Consider the following 25,421-nt stretch of genomic DNA (forward strand, 5'->3'; position numbering starts at 1 on the left):
GGTTCCAATTAGTGTGTTCACCTGTGCACTTCCCTATATCACCTCACTTCCCCTGCACTCCCTTGCCGGATCTTGTTGCCTTAGTGCCAGTGAAAGCGTTCCTTGTGTGTTCCTTGCCTGTGTTTCCAGACCTTCTGCCGTTGCCCCTGACTACGATCCTTGCTGCCTGCCCCGACCTTCTGCTACGTCCGACCTTGCTTTTGCCTACTCCCTTGTACCGCGCCTATCTTCAGCAGCCAGAGAGGTGAGCCGTTGCTAGTGGATACGACCTGGTCACTACCGCCGCAGCAAGACCATCCCGCTTTGCAGCGGGCTCTGGTGAAAACCAGTAGTGGCTTAGAACCGGTCCACTAGCACGGTCCACGCCAATCCCTCTCTGGCACAGAGGATCCACTACCTGCCAGCCGGCATCGTGACAGTAGATCCGGCCATGGATCCCGCTGAAGTTCCTCTGCCAGTTGTCGCTGACCTCACCACGGTGGTCGCCCAGCAGTCACAACAGATAGCGCAACAAGGCCAACAGCTGTCTCAACTGACCGTTATGCTACAACAGTTACTACCACAGCTTCAGCAGTCATCTCCTCCGCCAGCTCCTGCACCTCCTCCGCAGCGAGTGGCCGCTCCTGGGATACGCTTATCCTTGCCGGATAAATTTGATGGGGACTCTAAGTTTTGCCGTGGCTTTCTTTCCCAATGTTCCCTGCATCTGGAGATGATGTCGGACCTGTTTCCCACTGAAAGGTCTAAGGTGGCTTTCGTAGTCAGCCTTCTGTCCGGAAAAGCCCTGTCATGGGCCACACCGCTCTGGGACCGCAATGACCCCGTCACTGCCTCTGTACACTCCTTCTTCTCGGAAATCCGAAGTGTCTTTGAGGAACCTGCCCAAGCCTCTTCTGCTGAGACTGCCCTGTTGAACCTGGTCCAGGGTAATTCTTCCGTTGGCGAGTATGCCGTACAATTCCGTACTCTTGCTTCAGAATTGTCCTGGAATAATGAGGCCCTCTGCGCGACCTTCAAAAAAGGCCTATCCAGCAACATTAAAGATGTTCTGGCCGCACGAGAAATTCCTGCTAATCTACATGAACTTATTCACCTAGCCACTCGCATTGACATGCGTTTTTCCGAAAGGCGTCAGGAACTCCGCCAAGATATGGACTCTGTTCGCACGAGGCGTTTCTTCTCCTCGGCTCCTCTCTCCTCTGGTCCCCTGCAATCTGTCCCTGTGCCTCCCGCCGTGGAGGCTATGCAGGTCGACCGGTCTCGCCTGACACCTCAAGAGAGGACACGACGCCGTATGGAGAACCTCTGCCTGTACTGTGCTAGTACCGAACACTTCCTGAGAGATTGTCCTATCCGTCCTCCCCGCCTGGAAAGACGTACGCTGACTCCGCACAAAAGTGAGACAGTCCTTGATGTCTACTCTGCTTCTCCACGTCTTACTGTGCCTGTGCGGATGTCTGCCTCTGCCTTCTCCTTCTCTACAGTGGCCTTCTTGGACTCTGGATCTGCAGGAAATTTTATTTTGGCCTCTCTCGTCAACAGGTTCAACATCCCGGTGACCAGTCTCGCCAGACCCCTCTACATCAATTGTGTAAATAATGAAAGATTGGACTGTACCATACGTTTCCGCACGGAGCCCCTTCTTATGAGCATCGGATCTCATCATGAGAGGATTGAACTTTTGGTCCTCCCCAATTGCACCTCGGAAATTCTCCTTGGACTTCCCTGGCTTCAACTTCATTCCCCTACCCTGGATTGGTCCACTGGGGAGATCAAGAGTTGGGGGTCCTCTTGTTCCAAGAACTGTCTAAAACCGGTTCCCAGTAACCCTTGCCGTAACTCTGTGGTTCCTCCAGTAACCGGTCTCCCTAAGGCCTATATGGACTTCGCGGATGTTTTCTGCAAAAAACAAGCTGAGACTCTACCTCCTCACAGGCCTTACGATTGCCCTATCGACCTCCTCCCGGGCACTACTCCACCCCGGGGCAGAATTTATCCTCTCTCTGCCCCAGAGACTCTTGCCATGTCCGAATACGTCCAGGAGAATCTAAAAAAGGGCTTTATCCGTAAATCCTCCTCTCCTGCCGGAGCCGGATTTTTCTTTGTGTCCAAAAAAGATGGCTCCCTACGTCCTTGCATTGACTACCGCGGTCTTAATAAAATCACGGTTAAGAACCGCTACCCCTTACCCCTCATCTCTGAACTCTTTGATCGCCTCCAAGGTGCCCACATCTTCACTAAATTGGACTTAAGAGGCGCCTATAACCTCATCCGCATCAGAGAGGGGGACGAGTGGAAAACGGCATTTAACACCAGAGATGGACACTTTGAGTATCTGGTCATGCCCTTTGGACTGTGCAACGCCCCTGCCGTCTTCCAAGACTTTGTCAATGAAATTTTTCGTGATCTGTTATACTCCTGTGTTGTTGTATATCTGGACGATATCCTAATTTTTTCTGCCAATCTAGAAGAACACCGCCAGCATGTCCGTATGGTTCTTCAGAGACTTCGTGACAACCAACTCTATGCCAAAATTGAGAAATGTCTGTTTGAATGCCAATCTCTTCCTTTTCTAGGATATTTGGTCTCTGGCCAGGGACTACAGATGGATCCAGATAAACTCTCTGCCGTCTTAGATTGGCCACGCCCCTCCGGACTCCGTGCTATCCAACGCTTTTTGGGGTTCGCCAATTATTACAGGCAATTTATTCCACATTTTTCTACCATTGTGGCTCCTATCGTGGCTTTAACCAAAAAAAATGCTGATCCCAAGTCCTGGCCTCCTCAAGCAGAAGACGCCTTTAAACGACTCAAGTCTGCCTTTTCTTCGGCTCCCGTCCTCTCCAGACCTGACCCTTCCAAACCCTTCCTATTGGAGGTTGATGCCTCCTCAGTGGGAGCTGGAGCTGTTCTTCTACAAAAAAATTCTTCCGGGCATGCTGTCACTTGTGGTTTTTTCTCTAGGACCTTCTCTCCAGCGGAGAGGAACTACTCCATCGGGGATCGAGAGCTTCTAGCCATTAAACTAGCACTTGAGGAATGGAGGCATCTGCTGGAGGGATCAAGTTCTCCTGTTATTATCTACACCGACCACAAGAACCTCTCCTACCTCCAGTCTGCCCAACGGCTGAATCCTCGCCAGGCCCGGTGGTCTCTGTTCTTTGCCCGATTTAATTTTGAGATTCACTTTCGTCCTGCCGATAAGAACATTAGGGCCGATGCTCTCTCTCGTTCCTCGGATGCCTCAGAAGTTGAACTCTCTCCGCAACACATCATTCCACCTGACTGCCTGATCTCCACTTCTCCTGCCTCCATCAGGCAGACTCCTCCAGGAAAGACCTTTGTTTCTCCTCGCCAACGCCTCGGAATCCTCAAATGGGGTCACTCCTCCCATCTCGCAGGTCATGCGGGTATCAAGAAATCTGTGCAACTCATCTCCCGCTTCTATTGGTGGCCGACTCTGGAGACGGATGTTGTGGACTTTGTGCGAGCCTGCACTATCTGTGCCCGGGATAAGACTCCTCGCCAGAAGCCCGCTGGTTTTCTTCATCCTCTGCCTGTCCCCGAACAGCCTTGGTCTCTGATTGGTATGGATTTTATTACTGATTTACCCCCTTCCCGTGGCAACACTGTTATTTGGGTGGTCGTTGATCGATTCTCCAAAATGGCACATTTCATCCCTCTTCCTGGTCTTCCTTCTGCGCCTCAGTTGGCTAAACAATTTTTTGTACACATTTTTCGTCTTCACGGGTTGCCTACGCAGATTGTCTCGGATAGAGGCGTCCAATTCGTGTCTAAATTCTGGAGGGCTCTCTGTAAACAACTCAAGATTAAATTAAATTTTTCTTCTGCATATCATCCCCAGTCCAATGGACAAGTAGAAAGGATTAACCAGATCTTGGGTGATTATTTGCGACATTTTGTTTCCTCCCGCCAGGATGACTGGGCAGATCTCCTCCCATGGGCCGAATTCTCGTATAACTTCAGGGTCTCTGAGTCTTCCTCCAAATCCCCATTTTTCGTGGTGTACGGCCGTCACCCTCTTCCCCCCCTCCCTACTCCCTTGCCCTCTGGTCTGCCCGCTGTGGATGAAATTTCTCGTGACCTTTCCATCATATGGAGAGAGACCCAAAATTCTCTCTTACAGGCTTCATCACGCATGAAGAAGTTCGCGGATAAGAAAAGAAGAGCTCCCCCCGTTTTTTCCCCTGGAGACAAGGTATGGCTCTCCGCTAAATATGTCCGCTTCCGTGTCCCTAGCTACAAGTTGGGACCACGCTATCTTGGTCCTTTCAAAATTTTGTGTCAAATTAATCCTGTCTCTTATAAACTTCTTCTTCCTCCCTCTCTTCGTATCCCTAATGCCTTTCACGTCTCTCTTCTCAAACCACTCATCCTCAACCGTTTTTCTCCCAAATCTGTTCCTCCCACTCCTGTTTCCGGCTCCTCGGACATCTTCTCGGTCAAAGAAATTTTAGCTGCCAAAAAGGTCAGAGGGAAAAATTTTTTTTTAGTGGACTGGGAGGGTTGTGGTCCTGAAGAGAGATCCTGGGAACCTGAGGACAACATCCTAGACAAAAGTCTGCTCCTCAGGTTCTCAGGCTCTAAGAAGAGGGGGAGACCCAAGGGGGGGGGTACTGTTACGCCGAGCGCTCCGGGTCCCCGCTCCTCCCCGGAGCGCTCGCTTCACTCTCCCCGCGGCAGCGCTCCGGTCACGTCCTCTGACCCGGGGCGCTGCGATTCCGCTGCCAGCCGGGATGCGATTCGCGATGCGGGTAGCGCCCGCTCGCGATGCGCACCCCGGCTCCCCTACCTGACTCGCTCTCCGTCTGTTCTGTCCCGGCGCGCGCGGCCCCGCTCCCTAGGGCGCGCGCGCGCCGGGTCTCTGCGATTTAAAGGGCCACTGCGCCGCTGATTGGCGCAGTGGTTCCAATTAGTGTGTTCACCTGTGCACTTCCCTATATCACCTCACTTCCCCTGCACTCCCTTGCCGGATCTTGTTGCCTTAGTGCCAGTGAAAGCGTTCCTTGTGTGTTCCTTGCCTGTGTTTCCAGACCTTCTGCCGTTGCCCCTGACTACGATCCTTGCTGCCTGCCCCGACCTTCTGCTACGTCCGACCTTGCTTTTGCCTACTCCCTTGTACCGCGCCTATCTTCAGCAGCCAGAGAGGTGAGCCGTTGCTAGTGGATACGACCTGGTCACTACCGCCGCAGCAAGACCATCCCGCTTTGCGGCGGGCTCTGGTGAAAACCAGTAGTGGCTTAGAACCGGTCCACTAGCACGGTCCACGCCAATCCCTCTCTGGCACAGAGGATCCACTACCTGCCAGCCGGCATCGTGACACACATGTTTATTTTTATTTACACAGTTTTTCTTTTTTAAATGGGAAAAGGGGGGTGATTCTTACTTTTATTAGGGAAGGGGTTAAATGATCTTTATTAACTTTTTTTTCACACTTTTTTTTTGCAGTGTAATAGCCCCCCCTAGTGGCTATTACAGGGAACATACCAATCTAATACACAGATTATTGGCGTGCATTAACACGGCAAAGATTAGTGTTATCGGAGGTCGATTGCTCAAGCCTGGATTTCAGGCTTGGAGCAATCAATCGCCAATTGGACGCGACGGAAGGTAAGGGGACCTCCGCTCGCGTTCTAGCTGATCGCAATTTCCACAGGATGGTCCCAATCAGCCCAACTGAGCTGCAGGGAAACTTTTACTTTCATTTTAGACGCGGCAATCAACTTTGAACGCCGCGTCTAAAGGGTTAATAGCACGCGGCACAACGATCGGTGCCGCACACTATTAGCTCAGGATCCCTGCTGTCATTAGCCGCCGGGACCGACCAAGTATGATGCTATTTACTGGGATCGGGCGCAGGGCGTACAGGTACATCCTGTGTCCTTAAGAGGTTAAAAGAAGCACTCAGAGTTGTTTTTATTGCCCATTTCCTGCTCACTCACCATCACTAGTCCTACAGCATCATTTGTTATATGCCACCATGGCTGCATTAATGTATTTTGTTAGGGTGCTTTCACACTACGTTTGTAGTGTACGGTTGCTGGATCCGGTTGGGAGGGGCGAAAACCGGGCACTCCCGTATCCCAGCCGGATCCTGCCCAAACCCCATTCATTTCAATCAGCCGACCGGAGTCAAACGCAGACTCCGGTTGTCTCATTTTTGTTCCGTATACGGTTTTCTGACCGGACCTAAAACCGTGGTATACTACGGTTCTAGGTCCGGTCAGAAAACCATATACGGGGAAAAATGAGACAACCGGAGTCAGTGTTTGACTCCGGTCGGCTCATTGAAATGAATGGGGTTCGGGCAGGATCCGGCTGGGATATGTGAGCGGCCCGTTTTCTCCCCTCCCAACCGGATCCAGCAACCGTACACTACAAACGTAGTGTGAAAGCACCCTTACTCTAATTTGATCATGTGATCACCAGTCTGACTCTCCAAATCTAACAGTGCCTAATGGCTACAACAGGATGACAGACTCTGACTTCTTGTAGACTACAGGATGACCCCATTACCTACTAGAACCCCTCCTGTTAGCTCTAGGATCCCTCCCTAGTCCCCACCCCCCCCCTGCACTGCTATCTCTATAGGATAAGGATATATAGTAGTTCTATACCTCCCCTGAGGTTGTGTTCAGACTTGGCGTTCTTTTCAATGTGTACAGTCGGCAATTGCTTCTTTAAAGTGGATCCTCTACACCTAAACCTCTTAACAAGCCAATAAATGTATAGAATCAGACCAAGAATACGATGAACTTCTGCAGCCATGGGCACTTTTTATTAAAACATTATCCTTTTAAAAGGCATTAGGGCAGGACAAGTCCTTCTCGTTCCCCATAACAGCAGTGGAGAGTGTGAGCCATAATGCGGTCACAGCTATAGAATCCCAATAAGAATCCAAAGCTACAAAACCCCAAAGAATAAATATACAAGTTCTAATATTTTGCATCAATGTCGCCCTTGTGTCACCTGTCACCTGTATACCACAGGGGAACTCAAACAGTCAAATATTATACATATTGAGCAAGGCGTTCCAACAACACCTAATAAACAAGTTAAAAACAATATTTTATTAAAATTACAAATTTTTTTTTTTTTTATAAAAAACACATAGGGGGAGATTTATCAAAACCTGTCCTGAGGAAAAGTTGCCCAGTTGTCCATAGCAACCAATCAGATCACTACTTTCATTTTTAACAAAGCCTCTGCAAAATGAAAGAAGCGATCTGATTGGCTGCTATGGGCAACTCAGCAACTTTTCCTCTGGGCAGATTTTGATAAATCTCCCCCATAATGTGCAAAGTGAAGAAGTACTGTAACCAATACAAAAAAGAGGTTGCTATCTCATGATAACCACAGGCTATCCTATAAGAAAAGTGCAATATATTAGTAGCCTTTGCAGAGGTAGTATGTGTGTAAACAGGTACCGTATATACTCGAGTATAAGCCGAGTTTTTCAGCTTGATTTTTCGTGCTGAAAACACCCCCCTCGGCTTATACTCGAGTGAACTCTCCGCCCTCAGTGGTCTTCAACCTGCGGACCTCCAGAGGTTTCAAAACTACAACTCCCAGCAAGCCCGGGCAGCCATTGGCTGTCCGGGCTTGCTGGGAGTTGTAGTTTTGAAACCTCTGGAGGTCCGCAGGTTGAAGACCACTGCGGCCTTCGACATCATCCAGCCCCCTCTCACCCCCTTTAGTTCTGTACTCACCTCCGCTCGGCGCTGGTCCGGTGCTGTAGGACTGTCCGGTGGGGAGGTCGTCCGGTGGGATAGTGGTTCCGGGCTGCTATCTTCACCGGGGGCGCCTCTTCTCTGCGCTTCGGGCCCGAATAGAGGCGTTGCCTTGACGACCACGCAGAGGGACTTTGGTAATGAACGTACCTCTGCGTCGTCATCAAGGCAACGTGACTATTCTGGGGCCGGGCCCGAAGCGCAGAGAAGAGGCCTCCCCGGTGAAGATAGAAGCCCGGAACCACTATCCCACCGTACGACCTCCTCTCCGGACAGTCCTGCAGCACCGGACCAGCGCCAAGTGGAGGCAAGTACAGAACTAAAGGGGGTGAGAGGGGGCTGGATGATGTTGAAGGCCGCAGTGGTCTTCAACCTGCGGACCTCCAGAGGTTTCAAAACTACAACTCCCAGCAAGCCCGGACAGCAAGCCTGGAGGTCCGCAGGTTGAAGACCACTGAGGGCGAAGAGTTCACAAGAGGATGATGAGAAGAGGATGATGACAAGGGGATGATGAAGGGAGGTGGGGATGATGACAAGGGGATGATGACAAGGGGATGATGAAGGGGGGGTGTGGGATGATGACAAGGGGATGATGACAAGGGGATGATGACAAGGGGATGATGAAGGGGGGGTGTGGGATGATGACAGGCGGTGATAATGAAGGGGGGATGATGACAGGGGGGGGATGATGTATTTCCCACCCAAGGCTTATACTCGAGTCAATAACTTTTCCTGAGATTTTGGGGTGAAATTAGGGGCCTCGGCTTATATTCGGGTCGGCTTATATTCGAGTATATACGGTACATCTAATAGTAGTAAAATGCACAGGATCACTACGCAGCACCTATGCCAAAAACAAGTGCAAATGGAGAGTACAGAGAGACACGTGCCATAACGAAAATATCCTCATTAATAAATATTTTATTTACCCTATACTCCTGCATTTTCTTTCCGGGCACCTTGTATGATATGAGATATGTAATCTGTGCCATAAAACCTCTACTTAGGAAAATAATATTTATTGATGAGGATATTTTTGTTATGGCACGTGTCTCTCTGTACTCTCCAATTGCACTTGTTTTTGGCATAGTTGCTGCGTAGTGATCCTGTGCATTTTACTACTATTAGATGTACCTGTTTACACACATACTACCTCTGCAAATGCTGCTAATATATGGCACTTTTCTTATAGGGTAGCCTGTGGTTATCATGATATAGCAACCTCTTTTTGCAAGCCCCATTTTTTGTATTGGTTGACCATTACAGTACTTCTTCACTTTGCATATTTATATTTTTTTTTTTATAAAAATGTTTTTTTAATTTTAATAAAATATTGTTTTTAACTTGTTTATTAGGTGTTTTTTGAACTCCTTGCTCAACATGTATAATATTTGACTATTTGAGTCAAAAATTGCAATTTCAATAAAATATTGTTTTTAACTTCATATTAGGTGTTGTTTAAACTCCTATGTATAATATAAAACCCCAAAGAGTGCTGGATATAGTGCCTAGTATGTGCTATCTACAGTGACTACATCAGTCTTGCCATAAGAGTATCAGGCACAATAGGGGGTTATTTATTAAAGGGATTATCCATTATTAGAAAAACAGGGCTGATTTCTTCCAAAAACCGCACCACACCTGTCCTCACTGAAGTGAATGGAGCTGTAATACCGCACACAACCTGAGGACAGACGTGGCACTGTTTTTTTTGGAAAAAGCTCTGTTTTTCTATTCCTGGATGATCCTTTTTACACCTGCTGTTTAGGTGTAGAAAAGCCTTGTATTTTTGGACAATCCCTTGTATACACAAAAATGTGTGACTTTTAGCCCTTTTGCTCCAGTCGCCCTCCAGTCACAATATTATGATCTACAACATTTACTATTAATGGTCAATTCACACGTACAGTATTCTGCACAGATTTGATGCGCAGGATTTGCTGCTGCAGATTTCAGTGTAAACTAAATGACTAAACACAGCTTCAAATCCTGCACATAAAATCTGCGCAGAATACTGTATGTGTGAATAGACCCTAAATGTGTCTAAGACTTTAAATAAGGATATGTGAGTGGACATTGGTTCTCGATCTGCAGTTGATAAGTAACACATACCGTACATCACATATCTGGGTTTTTATTCTAAAGTGACTAAATTCCTCTTCAGCCTGTGACCCGGTATAGTGCCCGATGGTATCACAGCGGCCCCCCAGCCTGTTCTGTATTCTCTTCTCACGATGCCTGTGAAGGGTCTGTGATCCTAATATGAACTAATAAGCTGACTCTGGAGGGATTAATAGACAGAGTGCAGGGGATTAGTGGCTTTATTTTCTTGTCAGGCCATGTTGTTTATTCCAGGCCTCGCTTTGCTCACTAAGCAAGTGGTGCATGTTCTCTTAAAGGTACAGTTCCCTCAAGCATTGTCAGTGTCCAGTTGTGCTAGAAGTAAAATGTTCTGTTGAAGTTTCAACTTTTTTACCAACATAATTAAAAGGGAACCTGTCACCAGTTTTATGCTGCCCAAACTGGGAAGCAGCATGAAGTGGTGCGGGCAGCGTGATTCCGACACAGTATTATGTATTCTAAAATTCTTGGGCACTTCAGAGAAATCATAATTAGAGATGAGCGAATTTACAGTAAATTCGATTCGTCACGAACTTCTCGGCTCGGCAGTTGATGACTTTTCCTGCATAAATTAGTTCAGCTTTCAGGTGCTCCCGTGGGCTGGAAAAGGTGGATACAGTCCTAGGAGACTCTTTCCTAGGACTGTATCCACCTTTTCCAGCCCACCGGAGCACCTGAAGGCTGAACTAATTTATGCAGGAAAAGTCAGCAACCGCCGAGCCGAGAAGTTCGTGAGGAATCGAATTTACTGTAAGTTCGCTCATCTCTAATCATAATTTATAAAAATGTCTAAGACCTGGGTAACTAGTCATTGGGACGTGACCTGTGGCTGCTCTCCTGGTGTCCTGCAGGGGCCAAGTGACGCATCTCTCCCTAAATGTACAAATACATCACCCAGCACTTGAAGGGGATAGAGCAACCCTGGGACCATTCCCTGTAACAACTTACCTGTCTCCTGGTGGCATTATTAAAGGGGTACTCCGATCTTAAACATCTTATGCCCTATCCAAAGGATAGGGGATAAGATGTCTGATCGCGATCTCTCCTGCAGCACCCCCGTTCACCAGCTGCACAGAGTGAAGATCGCTCCGTGTCTGATGACTCACGATACAGGGGCCGGAGTATCGTGACATCATGGCCCCACCCCCTCAATGCAAGCCTATGGGAGGGGGCGTGGTGGCCACCACACCTCCTCTCATAGACTTGCATTGAGGAGGTGGGGTGTGATGTCACGAGGGGGCAGAGCCATACCATCACAAAACTCTGGCCCCTGTATCGTGAGTCATTAGACAAGGAGCGATCTTCGCTCCATGCAGATGGTGGACAGGGTACTGCAGGAGAGATTGCGGGGGTCCCCATGGATAGGGGATAAGATATCTAGGGGCAGAGTACCCCTTTAAACTATGATTTCTCTGGAACACCCATCCAGCTGCCTGCACCTTGTTTCATGCTGCCCCCTGGTTTGGGCAGCATACAACTGGTGACAGGTTCATGTGGTGGTAAATTTACCACTACATGGATTATTCTGGCTAACACTATGTATTGCCATATATTAAATATGGGTGAGAAGCGTAAGGGGTTGCAGAGGCTTTGTCTTCTTGGTGGCTTTGCCAGAGTGAAGTTTTTTTATATCGGAGTTCTGATGGGAATCTGACTGTGTCTGCTGTACACTTGCTCTCCAGTTCCAGATTATTAGGTTATGGTCACATGGAGTTTTTATTTTCTTTATTTTTAATTTTATCGCTCCATGTTAAATCTACATCTCATTGATTTCAGAAGGAATCCATGGCTCATTATAGGAGATCATATTTTGCTGTTGGACCATAGGTTGGTGTACAATGACCTAGGTCAACATGTCAATTTATTGGAGGACATGAGTGAAGGTAAATGGTCATAATGGGGACATTCTGCATGTCATAAGTGTTGCTACACGGACAGACAGATAGTTATATTATATATTTTTAAAGAGATATTGGCTTATCATATCAGACTGTGTAGACAACCATTGCAATATCACAGCAATAAACAAGAGACCTGTTCACCCCATTGAACTGATCCTCTTGGCTTCATTGTGCTCATCCTCCCACCGTTCTCCACCATGAATTGTTTAGAACACGCAGCTCCCACTGCATTCTCAACCTCGGTGCCCTCCAGGGAAGCTGACATCGCAGGACTGAGGGCAGTGATGGCAGACTCCTCCACTGGTCACTGTCTGAAACTCCAAGACAAATCCCTTGTTCTTTAGACCTCATTTCCTTTTATTAAGGAAAATATGTTTCCCTAAGGCCTGCACCTCAACATACAAAGAAGAAACGTATTGAAACCTGTGTAAAGGTCCACATCTGGGATAACAATTCCATTTTAGGAATTTACCTTGTTTTTGTGTTAACCATTTGTGCCTTGAACGTTACTATCACGTAGGGCTGGGCGGTATGACCAAATATGTGTATCACGGTATTTTTTTTTAACTTACGGCGGTTCCACGGTATATAACGGTATTGTCACCCCCCTCCCCCACCCAAATCATGTGACCCACCAGCGCTGTTCTGTCCCCCCCTTGCCCCAATCATGTGACTCGCGTGCGGTGTTCAGCTTCCCCCCCCCCCCAAAATCATGTGACCCGCCAGCACTGTTCTGCTCCCCCAAATTAATGGTCAGCCCCGCAGGGTGCTAATCACATATGTCAAGCACTGCCCTCCTCCTCTTTGTTGGGGGCCGCCAGCGATGGAACTCACTGTATGCCAGTGGTCTCCAACCTGCGGACCTCCAGTTGCTGCAAAACTACAACTCCCAGCAAGAGAAGCCGGCTTCTTACATGACAGTGGGCTCAGCCTATCATTGGCCGGGGCGGGGCATCGTTTCGGCCGGCGATAGGCTGACGGCTGTCCGGCCGAGGTGGGTGAGTTAAAAGTTTATTTTCTGTATCTTTTGCAGCCCGGGCATAGGTATACAGCGTACGCCAGTGGTCTCAAACCTGCGGACCTCCAGCTGTTGCAAAACTACAACTCCCAGCAAGAGAAGCCGGCTTCTTACATGACAGTGGGCTCAGCCTATCATTGGGCTCAGCTGTTGGCTGTCCGGGCATGCTGGGAGTTGTAGTTTTGCAACATCTGGAGGTCAGCAGGTTGGAGACCACTGGCGTACAGTATAGAGTGCCAGCGCCCGGCGGCCCCCAACAAAGAGGAGGAGGGCAGTGCTTGACATATGTTAGTAGTACCACGCTGGGCTGATCATTAATTGGGGGGGGGGGGGGGGGGGGGGCAGAACAGCGCAGGCGGGTAACATAGGATTACTTCCCCGATGTGGGGAAAGCGCTGCGTTGAGCCTGATAATACATTCCCGAGGGAGTGGAGCCCAACCGGTACTGCGGTATGGGGGAAAATTCATATTGTGCAGCCCAAAACATTCGGTATTCGGTATGAACTGGTATATACCGCCCAGCCCTACTATCATGCTTGACGCATCGTACATTTAATTAATGTGTAACATGCTATTGTTCATTTCTGCTGTATTTGGGTGGTTTGGAAACAAGGCTTCAGAGGAAAATGTGCCTAACATAGGGCTGCTGTATGACTATGATTGGTGTATGTGAGCCCACGAGACCCCGTGAATGCTGATAAAATGGGCCTCCCAAAGCAGAGTGTCGTATCCTGCTGACGTTGTGAAGCCATCGCATTCCTTGCCTGTGTGACAAGGTGCCACTAATGCAGTGGTGTAAGTAGAAGACAACAGATAGGCAAGAAGGGTATGTTTCATGCCCGTGACAAGTAGTGGGAGAGAAGCTTTGGCTGTGGAGAAGTCTTGACCTGTAAGGCTGCTGTTTGGGTCTTGAAAAGAAGTGTGCCAAAGGATTCCCATCAGTGACAGAAAAGAGGGAATGATGTTTCTGGTGTACTGAGTCTTACAAACCATGAAATACTCAATCTTCCACCTACTGGAGGTAGCTTCTTTTTAAATTACATTTTGACCCTCAAAAGGGACTTAAATGGGCAGAGTCAGATATAAAAAAATGTATATGTACAGTTTGGCAAAACAATAGTTTTTTGTAATATACTTCTTTAAAAAAAAAAAAAAAAAATCACATTTATTGATTTCTTTTCAAGAGTAACTGCCCCTTCTGGGAGAGATTCTGGCTTAGCATATAATCCCTACTAATGTCTTCAAGGGGTTATCCAGGAATAGAAAAATAGAGCTACTTTCTATCAAAAACCTCTCCCAGTCTGTCTCCAGGTTGGGTGTGGTTCTTCAGCTCAGTTCTATTAATACCACACACAACCTGGGGACTGACGTGGAGCTGTTTTTGAAAGAAATTAGCTCTGTTTGAGGGAGGGTTCTCGAAGCAGGAAAAAAGACATGTACCATCCATATCATCAATTGCACCTATGACACTGGACCATTATATTTACAGCGCTTGCCATGAAGGAAACACTAACTGTATTGAAGCATGCCCTTGGTGCAGGGCCTAGCAATGGAACTGAGACATTTAAACCTTGTCTCAAGGGTCAGCTGTCACGCCCCCTCCCATAGGCTTGCATTGAGGGGCGGAGCGTGACGTCACACGGGGGCGGAGCGTGACGTCACACGGGGGCGGAGGCCGGTAATCAGACCCAGAGCGAACATGCTCGGGGACTGATTTTAACTGGGGTGCTGCGTGCAAGACCATGGGGGTCCCCAGCGGCGGGACCCCCGCGATCAGGCATCTTATCCCCTATCCTTTGGATAGGGGATAAGATGTCTAAGCGCCGGAGTACCCCTTTAAAGATGCTGATATCAGCCAATCAAGCTGATGTTGGTCCTTTAACCCCCTAAATGCCACAAGCAATAGTAATCATTGTATTTAAGGCGACGATCGGTTACTATGGCAGCTGTTGGGTGGCTCTACTAGCAGAGCACTGATCTAACTGGTCAATGCTATGCAATAGGATTGAATTGTTCACTATTAGCAATCTAATAATTGCTTATAAAAATCCCATAGAGTGACTTAAAAAGTAAATAAATTAAATAAATAACATTTTATACATTTTTAAACAAACATTTTTAAAAATAACAATTTTTTTTTAAATATAAAAAAGCCCCTCCCCTAATTAAAATTTCAATCACCCACCCACCAATAAGCATATTTGGTTTTGAAACCTGAGGAAATGCTTTAATTAAAATATATATTGTTATTGATAAGTGAATGGCATAAACTGAAATAAATTCACAAAATTCCAAAATTGGTGGTCACATCCTAGATCAGAAAATCCCTTTTAATCCAAAATGGTCAGAATTGACAAGCATTAGAGACTTATATGACCTTGAGGTTAGGTTTGCACACAGGTTTTTTTCTGGCGTTTTTCTGCCAAAGCCAGAAGTGGATTCAAAAGCAATGAAAATATAAAGGAAGGACTTATACTTCTCCTTCCTGCTGGATCTACTTCTGGCTTTGGCTCAAAAACGGCAGTGGCAGTTTTCCAAAAAACGCCAGAAAAAAACAATAAAAAAAACTGTGTGGAAACCTAGCCTAAAAGTGGTTATCCAGGATTAGAAAAACAGCAGATTTTACTCAAAAACAGCACCACACCTGTCCTTGGGTTGTGCGTGGTATTACAGCTCAGTTCCATTGAAGTGAATGGAGCCATGTTGTAATACCACAAACAAAATGGTGTGGTGTTGTTTTTAGAAGAATTTTAAGGGGTACTCCGGTGGAAAACCTTTTTTTTTTTTCTAAATCAACTTGTGCCAGAAAGTTAAACAGATTTGTAAATTACTTCTATAAAAAAAACTTTATCCTTCCAGTACTTATTAGCTGCTGAATACTACAGAGGAAATTATTTTCTTTTTGGACAAAGAGCTCTCTGTGCTGACATCATGACCACAGTGCTCTCTGCTGACATCTCTGTCCATTTTAGGAACTGTCCAGAGCAGCATATGTTTGCTATGGAGATTTTCTCCTACTCTGGAAAGTTCTTAAAATGGACAGAGGTGTCAGCAGAGAGCAGAGAGCACTGTGGCCATGATGTCAGCAGAGAGCGCTGTGTTCCAAAAAGAAAATAATTTCCTCTGTAGTATTCAGCTGCTAATAAGTACTGGAAGGATAAAGATTTTTTAATAGAAGTAATTTACAAATCTGTTTAACTTTCTGGCACAAGTTGATTTAGAAAAAAAAAAAAGGTTTTCCACCGGAGTACCCCTTAAAATTCTTCTAAAAACAACACCACACCATTTTGTTTGTGGTATTCCTCTGAGCCCACCCGTCCTCGTTCCATCCTCCTACCTCCCTGCTGTACGTTTCACTTGTCATGTGAATAAAGAAGTTCTAGCACTATGAGCCTTGTGTCCGAGGTGAGTGCTCCAAGCTGTTTTTCTTCATGTGAATATTTGGATTTGCTGTTACTTGAGAAGCACCACACACGAGCACTGAAGGAAGTCGGGCTGTGCGGTTCCTGTATGCCAGCAGGGAAATCCTCCGGAGCATTTCAATCTTACCAATGCCAGGTCATGCATATCTTGTTGGGCTTGTCTTTTATTATAACATTTTTCACTTTTTACAGGTTATACTATGCTGCAATACATTTGTACTGCAGCACAGTATACCCTGATGAGCTGCACACATTACAGTAGCTGGCAGACAGAAGTCCATCAGTTGGCCTCCGGCTGCCATAGTAACCAACGGAGACCCGCAATCGTATCGCGGCGCCACCATTTGTGAACAGGGGGAGCATCCTCCTCCTGTCAACACCATAGATGCCGTGATCAGGCTTGATCACGGCATCTATGGGGTTAATGCTGCCGGAACCGGCGCTATCGTGGCCCCGGCAGCTGCGGCGGGATCCCGGCTGTGATTGACAGCTGGATCCTGCTGCTGATCTCCTAAGCTGCATGTGGCAGTGCAGAAGGTTAGCAGGATGTATGCATACGTCCCAGCATGCGTCGGGTGCTGGGATGTATGCATTTGTCCTGTAACAGGGTTTAGGGGTTAATGCAATGGCATGGTGAATGGTGTAAACCTAGAAAAAATTCAGAAGTGCAGAATTTTTGCTGATTTTTGGTCAATTCATATGCCTGAAAAAATTATTAAAGTGTACCTGTTGTTAACAAAAACTTTAATATAATGTAGATAATACCATTATATGTATGTGTAAATGTGTATATTTTTGTCCCTACAACTATTTTCTGTATGTCTCTGTGAGGAGTCCAAATGCAGGAAGTGAGGGTGGACAATCAGGGCTCTGTGCAGCGAGGACAAGCAGGGTTCTGTGCACCGGGGATAAGCAGGGCTCTGTACACTGAGGACAAGCATGGCTCTGTACACTGAGGACAAGCAGGGCTTTGTGCAGTGGGGACAAGCAGGGCTCTGTACACTGGGGACAAGCAGGGCTCTGTACACTGAGGACAAGCATGGCTCTGTACACTGAGGACAAGCAGGGCTCTGTACACTGAGGACAAGCAGGATTCTGTATACTGAGGACAAGCAGGGCTCTGTACACTGAGGACAAGCAGGGCTCTGTACACTGAGGACAAGCAGGGCTCTGTACACTGAGGACATGCAGGGCTCTGTACACTGAGGACAAGCAGGGCTCTGTACACTGAGGACAAGCAGGGCTCTGTGCACTGAGGACAAGCAGGGCTCTGTGCACCGGGGACAAGCAGGGCTCTGTACACTGGGGACAAGCAGGGCTCTGTACACTGAGGACAAGCAGGGCTCTGTACACTGAGGACAAGCAGGGCTCTGTACACTGCGGACAAGCAGGGCTCTGTGCACCGGGGACAATCAGTTCTATGCACTAAAGTCTTGTGACACCTTCCCGGCTCACTTAGCATGCTGATTGACAAGCCAGGAGCCTGCATAGAGCCCTGCTTGTCCTGCCCTCACTTCCTGTATTTGGACTCCTCATAGAGAGACATAGGCAATAGCTGCAGGGACAGCATTTTTTCACCCAAAGTTATACACAATTTTTTTTTATCAATGTATAATATATATATATATATGATGGTATTATCTACATTATATCAAAAGTTTTTGTAAACGACAGATACACTAATAGAAAATGATAAAAAAATCCTATCTAAATAAAAATGGTACCAATAAAAACTACAGATCATGGCCCCAAAAAATGAGCCCTTTGTATACAAAAATAGTGTTCTAGGGCAATTTTAAGCATAGTCATTTTGTTACCAAAAGTGATAATTTGTTTAAAGTAGTAAATAAAACAAAACCTTTATAAATAGGGTATCATAATCATATTGACCTACACAATAAAGATAATGTCCTATTGACATAAAATGTGCACTGTGTAGAAACTAACATTGCCAAACGAACATTGCAAAAATATAATTGTTTATTTCTTTCAATCATTTTTGGGGGCCTTGACATAGATTTTATGTGATGCAAAGTAAAACTGGTCCCACATAATCAAGCACTTTTATGGCCCTGTAGGTGGAAAAATGTAAAGATTTATGGCTATTAAAAGGCACGAAGGAAAGAGCTAAAACACAAAAGGGAAAAATTGCTGTGTCCTCAAGGAGTTATTTATGTTGCCTAAAATTGTTGTGCCTCATCTGAGTCAAGAATTTTTAAATGGTCATCCCCACAGCAGGGTGGTCATTTCAGGTCCCTGAAGCACTACCAGAAGTTTTTAAAGATCATCATCCTATGCATGGAGGAGTAAACTACAAAGCCACCTCTCATGTTTGACCCCATTTATACTTTGTGGATGTCACATATTTACATACATTGATCCCCATAGATCAGATGCTAACCCCCTTTTGTCACAAAAGCAGAGAAGCAACTAGCAGAACAGAAAGACAAACCTTGTAGCCTGTCCCCACACTGGTACATAATACCTTAACAGTGGCGCCACCGTGCACATATAGCAAACCACTGTGTCAATACATTAAGAAGATTTTCCAGTAATCTCAGCAGAGTAGAAATATCCACCTGCTATTGTCCATACCATTGTGCCCACTAAACAAATTTACAAAACCACAAAAGCAGTGACCATAAAGTTATCAGAAACTAACAGAAGCAAGCTACAGAGCCCAACAATATAGCCAAGAACTAAAGATGTCATAGACCAGCACTAAATATGTCTATGAGGTAGAAGCAAACCATTAATGATTTCTTCACATTGGGCATGAGCAGAGTTCCAAGATGGTGTCAAGAATATGGCACTGTCTCACCGAATCTTGGTGACTTGTTTGTGAAGGAGTTTAAAGCCAGTAGACACATGGTCACCAACCCAGAGCTTAAAAGGGTACTCCACCCCTAGACATCTTATCTCCTATCCAAAGGATAGGGGATAAGATGTCTGATGTCTGATCACGGCCGTCACGCCTCCTCCCATGGAAGTGCATTGAGGGGACGGGGCGTGACATCACACGGGGGTGGAGTCATGACGTCACAGACTTCCGTTCCCGTGGTCGCAACCCAGACCCTCCAGCGCTTCCGGACAAGAAACAGGTGGGTGCCGCATGCTATATGCGGGACCCCCGCAATAAGATATCTTATCCCCTATCGTTTGGATAGGGGATAAGATGTCTAGGGGTGGAGTAACCCTTTAAGGAGTGCATTTTGATATAGTATATTAGAAGGTCAGAACCCATTGACAGCTTAGTAAATTTAGTGATATATGTGTCTGACTTACCAGTGTATCCAGGAGCGCACAGACATGTGAAGGCATTGATCAGATCAACACAGGTCCCATCATTGTGACATATGGCATAGGCACATTCATCAATGTTCACCGAACAGTTTTCCCCTAGAAATGAAATCCATGTGGTCAGCTGTAATGTTTGTATCCTTACTGTCATACCATAGGAGCAGAGTAATTTCCCTTATCAGCTATGTGGGAATAGTAAAATTGGTTTCCAATGTGTATAAAGCCTGAAGTTCCATAGAAAAGTAGTGGTGAGTAACACTAGATATAGGCAACAAATATGTACAGTACATTGAGTTAATTTAAAGGCTATAGAGTGTAGGAAAGGGAAACCAGCCACTACTGATTACTTACGACAGTAATATGGGATTTTTAATTTTACACCTGATCATCTTATTCCAAATAAGCAACAGTATGACAGTCATGGGGCCAACATTGGAATAATGTCTTGACAACTGACCCAAATGAAACCAGCAGGCACAGACCTGGTTTGTAATAGAAGCTACTTACCTGTAAATCCTGGCTGACACCTGCACAAATATCCTGCGGCGCCATCATAGGTGAAATCTGGGCTAAACTCCGGATGTGTTCCATAAAGGCTCTGGTTCGATCGTTCAAGACACAGGCCATCGTGTAAGCAAGGACGGTCAGCACATTCATCGACATCTAACTCACAGTGATCTCCAGAATACCCTGCACAAACAAGTAATACAGAAAATGTCAGGTATGGAGAGAGTAGTAGAGCATGACGAAGCATGGGGGTTATATTTACATGTAATACAGAAAATGTCAGGTATGGAGAGAGTAGTAGAGCATGATGAAGCATGGGGGGTTATATTTACAGAATGCAGAACTCACACATTAGGCTAAGTTTACGCATTATTTGTGTCATACTTTTTAGGCATACATTTTTTTTTTTTTATATATAAAAGTAAGAAAACGCCTACTGCCAGAACAGGATGCAAAAGACACTGTATGTCTCCTGACCTCGTGATCTACACGTGTTGTCAGGGGAGTATTGGGCAGGGCTGAGACAAGATGTTTTTTGGTGCTATAGGCAGATAAGACAAATAGACCCCCCCCCCCAGGCCATCAACATTCAGACCCCACCAGTGGCTTTCCCAGGGTCTTCATGTCCCCCCCAAATGTCCCCACTCCACATACATATATACTGTATCTTACATGCAATATAGCTGTAAGACAATTCACCTTTTAAATGGAAGTCTGTGGTGGCAGCAGGGGAGATGCTGGGGCATAGTCTAGTTCTAACAGCACCGGTTCTCTCTAAGTATGCCTACTTACAGTATGGGGTGACTGGTGATAGAGGTGCCAGTGGTTGAAATAAGTTGTGCTGTGTAGCAACAGGTGATTGTAAAAGAACTTGTGCCCCCCACCCATTGTGGTGCTCTAGCCATCTGCCTACCCTTTGTCCCCGAAGTTGGGACCCATACACATTAGTAGGTAAGCAGGCCCTGCTGATGTTTGCCTTGTGTGTATGGCATCCTTTATATTTGGATTTTGTTGCCATGCACTTCTATTTTCTTTTTTTAATTTTTTATACTCTATGTCTGGATTGACAGGGTGGATAGGTATGGGTATATCTATAGATCTATCCTCCAGTGAGGTAACGAGATAGAAGAGAGCTGCTGCATTACTGCACTATATCAAACCCCACACAAACACTCCTGGGCCCTATAACTATATGATCCCATGCTGTACATCCTTGTGCCTCTAAAGATGACCTAATCTATAGGCAGAATATCCACTGTCTTGCTACCTGTATAGTATGTATGGCCATGGATGAAGGTTCTCTCACAACTCTTCGCTGGCAGAGCAGATTATCTGAATACGCTGTGTGATCGGCAGTCACTTACCTGCCCAGCAGAGACAATTGTAGCCTTTGATTCTTTCCTGACAGGTGGCATCATTCATACACGGGTTGGAGGAACACTCCAAGATGTCAATTTCACACATCTCTCCTACAAATCCTGTGTCAGAGCAGTTACAATGGAACCTGTAATTTAGAATACAAGTAAGTAATGTACCGGCCACCAGGATCCATCACTTGTTTACGTGAAATCAATAACAATAGGAAAAATGTAAAAGGAAGAAGAAAAATCTGGAGCAGACAACCTGTTAATGGCATCGATGCAAACTCCTTCATTCTGACATGGATGGCTTTGGCACTCATCGATATCTGACTGGCACAACTCGCCCTCATACCCTGCAGGGCATTTACAGGTGAAGAAGCCAATGTGATCCCGGCATGTGGCTCCATTCTGGCAGGGGTTCGATTGACACTCATCGATCTCTGTCTCGCAGTTGACACCTTCAGACACAAGGAACGATCACATTAGATTGAGGTAATAAACTCTTGGTTCTCTGATGTGGACAGTTTAATTCTTGGTAAAAATGTCGCCCAAAATGAATCTGCTCCCAGGATATCCTGCTGCGTAGACCCCCAGTGATCAGCTGTAGAAGAAACTGTGGACATGTAAACCATTCCCTGCAGCGCCACCACAGGGGAAATTAAGTATTACTCTGTGTTCATGGAAATCTATGGTTAGTCTGTGTGTTGTACATGTGCCCTGTCCTCCAGAGAGATGCTCTTTGTTACTGCTGTCTAGACTGGCTAATAGATGAGGGCCCTAAATAAGAGAGTCCCCTTTGTTACCTGAAGGTTGGTTTTCACTTTAATCCCTTTGCTACAAATGCTAGTCAGACTGTATTGTGCTAATACTCATGGATATGTCTGTATTTTAAACATTTTTTGAATAAAGCAGGAATTTCATTGGGATCTTACAGTACTGGAACATTATTCTTTCTACATACAATAAGACTTAAATGGTAGCTCCCACCATCCTATTTTTTTTTTCTGTCCCTGCCTATTGCCAATCTATCCCTAACCCCCCTCCCTGCTTTTAATTTTTCTTTTTACTATATTAAAAATAACTTTTTGTCTGCCTGGTAGTGTGCTCACTACCAGGCAGACTTCCCCAGCAGGCACCACGTCACTGATGCCTGCTGGGGACAACACTTCCGCCCTTAGTTTATCTACACAGGGTGCCTCCAGCTGTTTCACCACTACAACTCCCAGCTTGCCCTGACATCTATAGGCTGTCAGGGCATGCTGGGAGTTGTAGTAGTGAAACAGCTGGAGGCACCCTGTGTAGATAAACTATAAGTTAGTGCCATGCGGCGCTACGGCGCTAGCCCGTTCTCTCCGTCAAAGCCTCCCCCCATACCCCGTTCCCTCCATCACTACAACATATCAAAAAAAAAAGTTGGTGACAGTGCCCATTTAACCATGGACTTAGGACTTAGGCCATGGTGCTCATGAGCATGGATGGCTTTATACAGAAGTGATCACCAAAGTAAGGTCTGCTATTGAATACTTGGCCTAACATAGTCACCCATGTCTGCCATAGGTTTGTGTTTATAAGGCCATTCCAGATAATAAAGGAATAATGCCAAGTATTCCACATTATCACTTGCCTACTAAAAAAAACTTATCTTCTATCTGCAGGATCGGGTATAATTGTCAGATTGCGGAAGGTCCCACCGCTAGGACCCCCAGTAATCTCCGCATGAATGACACTTTGTCAAACACGGCACGAAGCTGTGGCCAACACGTTGCCTCCATGCATCTCTATAAGTCAGCCGGAGATACAGCGTTTGTGTATCTCAGTCTCTCACATAGAGATGATGCATTGGCCACAACTTTGTGCCGTGGTGGACACACTGCATTCATGGGGAGAGCCGGAGCGCTGGGCAGGAGATTGCTGACATTAATCCCTGCAGATGGTGGATAAGTTGTTTTAGACTGGAGTACTCCTTTAATTATTCTCTAAAATATGCCAGTAAAAATAGCGCTTAACATCTATCAAAAGAACATACACCATGGCAAAACACCACAGACCCCATTATGCACATGTAATAATAGAAATAGAAAAGAAACAGAGCTAATTTCTTCCAAAAACAGCACCACAACTGTTTGTGCTATTACAGCTTGGCTTCATTCACTTCAATGAAACAGAGCTGCTACGAGCAGACACACTGAAGTGATGTGCGAGTCCCCGCGCATGTGAGGTGTACTCGCACACATCACGCCCGCTCCCCCTCATTCATGAGCTAGGCCGAGAGCTGCCGCGATGTGTAAGTATACTGCGTGCAGCGACTCGCACAGTACTGGAGGCCGTATCTCCAAAAGGATATAGATACTCTAGAGAGAGTTCAGAGAAGATACTAAACTAGTACATGGATTGCAGGATAAAACTTACCAGGAAAAGTTAAAGGACCTTAACATGTATAGAAGAAAGAAGAAACAGGGGATATGATAGAGACTTTATATACATAAAGGGAATCAACACTGTAAAGGAGGAGAGGAGATTTAAAAGAAGAAGAAATACCACAAGAGGACATCGTTTTAAATTAGAGGGGCAAAGGTTTATTCAGTAATATTAGGAAGTATTACTTTACTGAGAGAGTAGTGGATGCATGGAATAGCCTTCCTGCAGAAATGGCCGCTGCAAATACAGTGAAGGAATTTAAGCATTCATGGGATAAGCATAAGGCTATCCTTCATATAAGATAGGGCCAGGGATTATTCATAGTATTCAGATTATTGGGGAGTCGAGATGCGCCAAATGGTTCTTATCTGCCGATACATTCTACATTTCTATGACACGCGCATTGCAGTGTGTCTGCTCGTAGCGGCAGATTGCTGCTCCAAGCAGGCACCTGTAAAGGCACCATACAGCGGTCCTTCAGCGGCGGATCTGCAGCATAAAATACGATGTGGATCCGCTCGTGTGAACGTACCCTTAGGGCGCTTGCAGTGGAGAGGCGTAAAAACTGAATCCCCAGCCACTGGCAGGGGATTCTGATCAGAAGTACCCCCCCCAAGAACGTAAAATGAGTGGTGATGCGTACCGTGTATGCATCGCCACTCAGTACTGTACATGAGCAATGAACACGAATCCCTGCTCCTGTACTTTACACAGGCGGCGCTTTGCTTACCTAGCACATTGCAATGATGTCATCACGCGCAGCATGGAGATGTCCAGAGGAGGCCCTGGTGTTATCGCTGTAGCAGAGGTTAGGTGAGTGGGATTTTTTATTTAAGAAGAGGAAGAGAGAGAGAGAGGATTGAGGGATTGCCTGCTTGCCTACACTATATATCTACCTACCCTTCCTCATATACCTACCTTCACTATAATATATAGTGTAGGTAGATATATGTAGTAAGATAGGTAGGTACATAGTCTATATACCTGCCTGTCTACAGTATATACTTACCTGCCCCATATACCTGCCTGTCTACAGTATATACTTACCTGCCCCATATACCTGCCTGTCTACAGTATATACTTACCTGCATTATATACCTGCCCCACATACCTACCTGCCCTATATACCTACCTGGGGGAATGTACAATATTCTGCTTTGCCCCAGATGCTTCCAATCTATGCCACATCAGTGATTTGGGGGCACCAATAACACTGCAGAGAAGACGCCACTTGTGAGTCACTGATCAGTGCTGTAGTTGCTGATATCTTTGTGTGGCCAATGTCGGGGAAGAGGGTCATCCAGGGTCAGGGGAGGGGGTCATCGGGACGTAGGGGGGCCCAGGGAATTCTTTTTGCATCAGTGACCTATGGTTTCTAGATACGCCCTTGGTTGGGCCAATGGGAAAAGTCAAAGGGGTGACAAAATTAGTTTTTGCCTAGGGTGGCAAAAATCCTTGCAACAGCCCTGAGCAGAGTCCCATTCATACAGCTTTCATTTGGAGTCTGCTGCAACGTGCCACGTTGTAATCTTAATTCCGGCCTTTGCTGAAAGAAGTGACATGTCAATTCTTTAATCGAAATCTGCTCAGAAATACATTTTGCACCCCCGTACCCTTGCTGC

The 25,421-nt window shown here is 46.2% G+C and overlaps 1 protein-coding gene across 4 annotated transcripts in view; it reads right to left on the reverse strand.

The window, feature by feature from the left end:
• The window catches only part of LOC130290354 (protein crumbs homolog 2-like), a 125,793-nt gene that overhangs the window by 44,681 nt on the left and 55,691 nt on the right, over nt 1–25,421 (reverse strand). For all 4 annotated transcript variants that reach the window (XM_056537866.1, XM_056537868.1, XM_056537867.1 and 1 more), the window contains 4 exons: nt 21,644–21,839; nt 21,385–21,524; nt 20,021–20,203; nt 19,499–19,612 (listed from right to left, as the gene is read on the reverse strand). In XM_056537866.1, coding sequence (XP_056393841.1) covers nt 19,499–19,612; nt 20,021–20,203; nt 21,385–21,524; nt 21,644–21,839 — 633 coding nt within the window. The remainder of the gene's footprint in view (nt 1–19,498; nt 19,613–20,020; nt 20,204–21,384; nt 21,525–21,643; nt 21,840–25,421) is intronic.

Source organism: Hyla sarda, chromosome 9 (genome assembly GCF_029499605.1).
Source record: "Hyla sarda isolate aHylSar1 chromosome 9, aHylSar1.hap1, whole genome shotgun sequence".
In the NCBI taxonomy this organism is placed as follows: domain Eukaryota; kingdom Metazoa; phylum Chordata; class Amphibia; order Anura; family Hylidae; genus Hyla; species Hyla sarda.